Here is an 8,512-nt window from a genome sequence, read left to right on the forward strand (position 1 = left end):
TCATCTTTACAGAGCCATTTTTTATTCCCTGCTTATTCTAGGTCATACAGGGGTGATTGCATATTCAGAATCTCCCATATGTAAACTGTAGGAATACGAAAAATTTTTTACTGAAGAATTGCCGGGGGCGGGGGAGAAATTCATTGCATGCCAACCCCGGAAGTCACCGCAGGAAGCTTGCTTTGCAACCATATGAATCCGGTTTCAGTCCCACTGGCCAATATATATATTCCATGCTAGAATTGTTTTAGTTTCAACGCATGGTTTTAGGTCAAATCACTTTCCAGATAAGTACATCTCTGAAATTTCAAAAGACATGTAGATAGGTTTTAGCTAAGCCACTCTAAATAGATACTTTATCAAAGCTTTTTTTTTTTTTTTTTTAATGTTTTTGCAAATAGAAAATTCCCATAAAAGCTGAAGTGAGACATAATATGTCCTATTTATAAATGTCTGCATGTACATAATTTTATATCAGTCAATTTGTGTAGAAACGATAAGTAAATCTCACTAAGACAAAATTTATTGCTTTATAATTAGGTGGAAAATTCTAGAGAAGATTTGATTCCTTTTTAAGCAATAAAAATTAGAGAAAAGCATTAGAGTATTTCATGTTTATGCTTTTAGTCTTTATACTTTTGTCGCTAAAAATATTTATTTATTTGCTTGCTGACATTTTATATATCTTATATAGCCGTAGGAAAACAATACAGAATAATAAAGAAGAAAAATAAAAGCTGTATATAAATTTCAGAGCTGTTCTAGGAACTCTACCTTTAAATGAACAATAAAACATGGACATGGAATCAGGTTATTGTCATATTTATTTCCTTTGCATCTCTTCTTTCACTTTTATTGGTTTCAAAATGGATTCTACTCCAAATAAGTGGCAAACACAGAACAAATGACAAACAGATTCGAGTTGTTATATTTGACAACAACAAAATTATCGACTTCTTCATTCCAAAGGCAACGACTAGCCATCATGAAATGCTGGCTAAGATTTTGACCAATCAAAACATGAACCACGTATTTGTAGCGTTTCCAATACAGCAACTTGAGTTTCTCTTTGATTTCATCAGACATTTTTTTTACAAGAGATGGTGCTGCCTCTGCATTATAGATGGCATTGGCAAGATCCTCTGCTAGCATGATGTCTTTAATGATTCCCTCGACACAATGAGGAATAAAACGTTGTGAAGGAGCAAGCTGGAAGGTATTTTCCAAATGCGGTGGTTTTAAAGGTTTCATTTCACTCAAATCCAAATTTCCATTTTTCTTCTTTCGAATTGCCATCCTGCCCATTGCACGGACATTCAGTCTCTTGAATATACTATTATCAGACATTGTGGATGTGCAAAGAGTTCTTTACTTTTTGAATTTAATGATGCTTGGCCAATGAGCTATAAATATAAGTGCATTTATTTTTTAATCATATGCATACATACATACATATATATCATTATTATTGTTATTATTATCATTATTATTTGACTAAAAGACCTTAAAGCGAACTCCTTAATTTAATTTACTTGTTATTTATTGTTTATATGCAGAAAACCCATTGTATCGTCCCTTTTGTCTTTTACGTTGTTGCATGTCCTTTAATGTTAGTATATGTGAGCCCTCTTGGCTAATAAAAGAATTAATTATTATCATTATTATTATTATTATTAAGGTGGTAAGCTGGACAAAATGCTTAGCAGTATTTCGTCCAGCTTTACATTGTGGCCAATAAAAGAATAAATTATTGTTATTATTATCATAGCCTTTGTCCAGTTTCTAACGCTGGAGATGTACTATAGTGTCAGCTGTTCACTACCAGTGAACCAAGGTAACACCTCTTATTTTTTGAGAACCTTCTGAAGTATTCAAGCAGTTCCAAGCAGTGCTGTTTTCTGCAAGTGCTTCACCCTTAATGCAGCCCCTATTTGTTCCACGTACTTCTTGAGATGTTTGCTCACTGTTCCCAGGGCTCCTCAATTATTGGTACTACTGCTACCTTTTTCATCGACCACAACTGCTTAACTTCCCAAAGCCTTGTGAGTGGATTTGGTAGACGGAAACTGAAAGAAGCCCATTGTATATATATATAGCGGTTCGGCAAAAGAGACCGATAGAATAAGTACTAGGCTTCCAAAGAATAAGTCCTGGGGTCATTTGCTTGACTAAAGGTGGTGCTCCAGCATGGCTGCAGTCAAATGACTGAAACAAGTAAAAGAGTGTAAAAGAGTAAAATGGAAATTTGTGAAAAAGAAAAAATATTTTTATTCTTGCCTGTTTTCTGTTATTTTTTTCATTTTTACTTTGTCTTTGTTACAGCTGAGACCAAATGCTTTGATAGCAAAATCCTCAAAAAATATAATAAAACAAAATAAATAAGTAAATAAATATAAAAATACAAGTACAACAACATATGTAAACAAACTTTTTTTTGTTGCTTTGCTTTTAGAAGCATGGAATGTGCATCGTATCATACAGACAAGAAAGTAGCATTTTGAATGCAATATAGCTGTGAAAACAGCAGAAAGATTGAGTATAAGATGGAAAAAGTTGTTAGCAGACAGTCATGGATACAGATTCGAGTCCCATGGCTGACTGCTGACAACTTTTTCCATCTTATAAGGGCAGAATATCCAGTCTTTCTGCTGTTTTAACAGCTATTCTGTGTTCAAAATACTGCTTTCTTGTCTGTATAATGTAAAAAATATAAGTAATCGTGAATATAAGTGCAAGCATGACTGTGTGGTATAGAAGTTTTCTGTTTAGTGCAGTAACATTTAATTAATTGAATTAGCTCTTAATTAATAATAGCTGGTCACTAAAAACTACTTAAGTAATTACAAATATGATTAATGATAAAGACAGACAATATTATTAACAGCATTCATAAACAATACCTTATTTCTGGCTGTTCTTTCTTTCTGGCTAAAAGAGTTATTTTATATTTTGGGAAATAGCAAAATCAAACAAGATCTTTAACTTGTTTCAGCCATTAGACTGTGGCCATGCTGGGGCACCACTTTGAAGAATTTTTAGCCAAATGAATCAACTCAAGTACATGTTTGTTTGTTTGTTTGTTTTTAAAGCCTGGTACTTTATCTATCAGTCTACTAATTTACGGAGGACATAAACACACCAACACCGGTTGTCAAGCAGAAGTGGGGAACAAACACAGACATAAAATCATACACACATATAGATATATGAATATATTTGATGGGTTTTCTTTCAGTTTCCATCCACCAAATCCACTCACAAGGCTTTGGTCAGCCTGAGGCTATGGTAGAAAACACTTGCCCAAGGTGCCATGCAGTGGGACTGAACCTGGAACCATGTGGTTGTGAAGCAAGCTTCTTACCACACAGGCCACTTCTGTGCCTATATAAGTTTTTCTTTTTTAATTTCTAAAATTATTTTATTAAAACCCTTTTTGATTGAAAGACAAAGTGAACTTTGTAAGATTTGAACTCAGAAAGAATAAGTTCTATTATTGGTAATTCATAGAAGATGAGAGGAAGGAGCGGGTAGTATAATCAACTAATATTGACTGCATACATCACAGACAGATACCGTTTGACGGTCCCAGAGAGGGATGGCAGTAAAGTGACTCCATGTGGGATTTGAACTCAGAAGTGTATGGGAAGTAAAGACTGGAAGATATCTAGTGAAGCAGCAGCAGCAACAACAAACAACAGCAACAATAACAACAAACACTACAACTACTATTACTACAATGACAACAACAACTACAATAACAATGCCAATGATGGTGACAACAACAACAATAACAACAACATTGAATAAGAAAAAAGGAAAAGTGCGAGAAAATCTCTACTAACTGACAGGATCCATATTTTGTCCTATAATAATGTCCAGTTTCTCCTTTTCTGTGTGTCTGGATAGATTAATCTCTGGATAGATAGTCGGGGTATGATCCAAAAGGCTGAGCGTTATATAGTAACAGCAGCTGCAGCAGCAGCAGTAGTAGTAGTGATAGTGGTGATGGAAACTAGTGACAGTTATGGCTATGGCAACAATGATGCTGATGTTGCTGTTGTTTTACATGATAGAAACACTGAGGTGGTTTTTATTGAAAAAAAAAAAAAAATAGAACCAAATAATTAAAATAACGATGACAACAACCAACAATAAGTCTATCTAATTTTGGCGCAAGGCCAGTAATTTTGAGGAGAGGGAGAAGGAAAGTCGATTATATCAACCCCACTACATGACTGGTACTCTATTTTTTTTACTGGAACTTTTTTTTATCAGTGAAGGCACATGGCTTAGTGGTTAGGATATTTGGATCATGATTGTAAAGTACTGAGTTCAATTCCCAGGAATGTGTTGTGCCCTTGAGCAAGACACTTTATTTTATATTACTCTGGTTCAACCAGGTGGCTAAAATGAATAGTATCTGTATTTCAAAGGGCCCAGTCTTGTCACATTCTGTGTCACGCTGAATCTCCCTGAGAACTACGTTAAGGGTTCACATGTCTGTGGAGTACTCAGCCACTTGCACATTAATTTCAGAAGCAGGTTGTTCCTTTGATTGAATCAACTGGAACTTATTTTGTCGACCCCAAAAGGATCAACAGCAAAGTTGGTCTTTGCGGAATTTGAAATCAGAATGTTAAGAGCTGGAAGAGATGCTATTAAGCATTTTGTCTGATGCACCAATGATTCTGCTATCCACTGTATCATTGTTCTACCACCATGTCACCTTTGGTATAGCAGGAACTTTCACCAGCTTGACATCTGATCTGCAACCTTCAACAAGAGCATACAAAAACCTCATCATTTATGCTACAAATCTCAACCACATTTACTTTGATTTTAAGGATGTCAATTAGAATTTTGCTAAACCCATGAACTAGCTGTGGATTCTTTTAGCTTCAATGTCTACTTTCTCCAGATTATCTACCTCTGAGCCTACCCAGCTCTAACTCTGAAGTCATTAATCACTAATCTATGTTATGTAGTACATTCTTCATCAGGAAAGTTTTAGCATTTACAATGGTTTGCCTATGTTGAAAGCATTGGTTCTCATCCAATCACTGAAGTCAAGCAACGTCGAGCCTAGTTAGGACTTAGATGCGTGACTGCTTGGGAAGCCTAGGTGCTGTAAGCATTCTTTATGTGAAGATACATGGCTCAGTGGTTAGAGCGTTGGACTCACAATCATGATGTAGTGAGTTCGATTCTCGGACTGGGCTGTGTTGTGTTCTTGAGCAAGAACTGCACTAAGGGTATGCATGTCTGTGGAATGCTCAGCCACTTGCACATTAATTTCATATGCTGTTCCATTGATCAGATCAACTGGAACCCTCGTTGTCGTAACCAATGGAGTACCAGTTATACTATGTGAGTGTTTCCCTAATTCTGCACCACAAACTTACATGTGTAGTGACGACATTTGGTGCCAAAATACAGTCGCCATTACTGCGTTTTCATCCACGCATGCGCAGGGAATAGTTCCGGAAGGAACACAGGAAGAGTCCCATGCGCATGCGTGGAATTCAACATCTAAACGTTCTCGCTCTTTTCATTCTCTTTTCTCGCCGGCCGGTGAAGAGGTAACACAGGTCCAACAGAGCTCTCTTACATGAGCGTGGTCGTATCAAGCTGTCTCTCCAACATTCCAACTCTGGGGACAGCTCATAACAACATTCCGGCGTCTCAGCAACCATGCCTATTTTCCTCCATGAATAAATATTGTTATGTTTCTGGTTTAGAGACTGCGTTATCCGTTCTTAAATTTTTCCTTAAAGTTTGATGTGAGGAATTAGTTATTTAACCTAAAGGTTGAATAAAGAAAGATATTTCTTACACATGCACTCTTTTATTGAAAATAATTTCTTATATGATCCTTCACAAATTTGTTTCATACATTTGTTATCCATATTTTACTATTAACATTAAATTTTTTTTAAATATTATTTTGCATTTAAAATATTTATTACAAGAATTTTTAAAAAAAATTTAATATATTTAAAACAGAAAACAAACAGATGTTTTAAAACAAGAAAATCTTTTCTTTATTGACAGAAATGTAAAAATATTTCATGGACAGATCTTTTTTTTTTAAATGTAAACAACAGTATTTGATTCTTAATTACAATATATATAAGTGTATATGTATACCAGTGGTTCTCAACCAGGGTCTGAGTGACCCCTGGGGGTTGTATAAGATTTTGGGAGATCCAGACAATCAAAATAGTAAACTGGGGACTCACAATAGTATTTTAAGGGTTCGTGAAAAATGATTTGTTCTTTAGATGTATTTCTTGCATGAAACAACTAGGTTTCTTTCTCTAATGTTTTACGTAGTTCAACATGTTTCCCACCACTGAAACACGTTCCCTTAGAAAGTTCTATTGCAACCCCCCTACACAAGTGAATGAGTGAAAAACAAAATAGGAATTTTGAAAGAAATATCTATAAAACTAATTTCAATGTCTATGGGGTTCCACCAGAATAAAACGGGTTCATAGGTAAAAAAAAAAGGTTGAGAACCCCTGATGTATGTATATAGGCACAAGAGGTGTAGTAAGATCACAGGTGGACTGACAATTAATAAAGTCTTTGTATGTGGCAGATATACAGGAGCAATTAGCAGCAGTCAGAGCCCAAAATATCAAACAGTCAGAGTCTGTTTGATATTTTAATGGTATGTTGTGTTGTATTGATGAGATGTAAATTGAACAGAGGAGCAGGGGTTAAAGTTCAAAAATTTTGGCTGAAATTCCCACTACATCAAAATATCTTTCAGTTCCTCAGAAAGAAGAAAAAAATAATTGATTTTCACTTCATTGACAATTATTTGTAAATCTTTCACTTAAATTTTTCAATGAAATTCTCTTCCTTTTGTTTCTGTTTTACACAGAAAGAATAATGACTACCAATTCACTGTGTGTGTGTGCGTATGTGTACATACATCTATATTCATGCTTATATACACATGCCTGTGTGCAGACAGATAGAAGGAAAAACACACAGACAGACAGATAGATAAGAAGGTAGGTAGGTAGATAGGTAGGCAGGAAGTATTCCTACAAAATTACAGTGATTGTCATTTATGGGATAAGCATTCTGGCAGTTACCCTTGGGGTCCAAGTGCTAATCTTCAATGTATGCTTTGGCTTGTCATCAATAAATAAATGCTAGAGGTACCATGTATTTCTGTACCTGGGAGTCAATAATGTTGTTCAGACAATCCTGTATATATATATATATATATGTATGTATAGTACTGGTCTCAGTCTACTTAGCTGTCAAGAGCTACCACCCTATCAAGATATCATCTACAGCCAGACTACAGAAAAGGAAAACCCTGTGAAACATAATTACCCAATGCTTGTCTATCCCTTACCACCAACAACCTCTCAAACATCTCTCTTTAACCCAATACCACTACTAAGACCCTTAACCTTTACTAACCTGTTCCACCCAATTACGGTTTGGTTTTATCGCATTTTCACCAAGGCTGTAACATATACCCAGACAGAGAGAATGTTATTGGGGTAAGGGTGGACGTAGACAGCGAGGGCAAACTCCACATTGCTGGTGTCGTAGCTGTGTATTCCCATTTCGTAGATTGATTGGACAACGGATGGGATGTCTGTAAAGGACATATTGATTGGGGAGCCAGAGATCTGCAGAAGAAAGAGAAGAAAAAATACAAGGATCAGTTTAATAATAATAATAATAATAATAACAATAACATTAAGCTAACAACCTTACCTTATAAGAAGACCAAGAATGTTCAATGTCTGTGATATGTTCCTTAATGGTAGCACTTGTACAATTTTCCTCCAACCTTCACATGAAAGAAATTATGACAGAGATTTAGAACATATTTTAAACAAGGGTGGGGTATATAGACTGATTAGATCTCTGCTCCATATTTAACTGGTACATATTGAAGACAAGGGAGACCTCTATATGGTAGCAAGACCTGATAGAGTTAGCAGCTAAATCTCCCTAGGGTTATACTTTTACTTTCTTAAAAAGAAAAAAAGGGACACAGTCAATAACATTGTCCTAAAATAAGATGGTGGAGGTATATGACCAAGTGGTTAGGGCTTTGTATTAGTAATCATATGATCGTGGTTTCAATTCTCAGACCGGGTAGTGGGCTGTGTTCTCATCAACCCCAGTGCTCAACCGGTACCTATTTTATCAACTTCAAAAGCATGGAAGGGTAAAGTCAACTCTGGCAGAATTTGAACTCAAAACGTATAGACAGACGAAAATGCTACTATGCATTTTCGTCTGTTTCATCTGGTGTGCTAATGATTCTGCCAGCTCACTTCGCTTAACAATAAATACAATTATCATCACAAACACCACCAAATCAAACACTAGAAGAAACCCCAACCCCCAAAAAGTCATCATAGCTTTGCTGCCTATCCCCCCAAACCACCGCCACCACCATCACCACCACTGTCACTGCCACCACCACAGCCATTGCCACCACCACCACCACTACCACCACCACCACTACCAC

General features: G+C 36.0%; 2 protein-coding genes across 7 annotated transcripts in view; both read right to left on the reverse strand.

Moving 5' to 3' along the window:
- Positions 1–806: 806 nt before the first annotated feature.
- On the reverse strand, positions 807–3,965 carry LOC106876945 (dynein light chain Tctex-type protein 2B). Of its 2 annotated transcripts, none has more exons than XM_014925710.2 (3): positions 3,843–3,965; positions 2,278–2,351; positions 807–1,403 (listed from the first exon to the last, which is right to left on the reverse strand). In XM_014925710.2, exon 3 carries the CDS (start codon positions 1,345–1,347, stop codon positions 874–876), a length of 474 nt encoding a protein of 157 aa, XP_014781196.1. In that variant the 5' UTR covers positions 1,348–1,403; positions 2,278–2,351; positions 3,843–3,965; the 3' UTR covers positions 807–873. The 2 variants fall into 2 exon arrangements, with proteins under 2 accessions (XP_014781196.1, XP_014781197.1); XM_014925711.2 differs by having other exon boundaries at positions 3,847–3,963.
- A 2,048-nt stretch (positions 3,966–6,013) lies between these two features.
- LOC106876947 (coiled-coil and C2 domain-containing protein 2A) overlaps positions 6,014–8,512 on the reverse strand; it is a 44,119-nt gene continuing 41,620 nt past the window's right edge. For all 5 annotated transcript variants that reach the window (XM_052975371.1, XM_052975372.1, XM_014925715.2 and 2 more), the window contains 2 exons: positions 7,747–7,822; positions 6,014–7,658 (listed from right to left, as the gene is read on the reverse strand). In XM_052975371.1, the coding sequence (XP_052831331.1) occupies positions 7,470–7,658; positions 7,747–7,822 (265 nt within the window). In that variant the 3' untranslated portion in view covers positions 6,014–7,469. The remainder of the gene's footprint in view (positions 7,659–7,746; positions 7,823–8,512) is intronic.

The sequence above is a fragment of the Octopus bimaculoides genome, chromosome 21 (genome assembly GCF_001194135.2).
Source record: "Octopus bimaculoides isolate UCB-OBI-ISO-001 chromosome 21, ASM119413v2, whole genome shotgun sequence".
Taxonomy (NCBI): Eukaryota; Metazoa; Mollusca; class Cephalopoda; order Octopoda; family Octopodidae; genus Octopus; species Octopus bimaculoides.

Coding starts and splice junctions, on each gene's coding strand:
- LOC106876945 (XM_014925710.2), bottom strand. CDS start 1,347: ATGTCTGATAATAGTATATTCAAGAGACTGAATGTCCGTGCAATGGGC.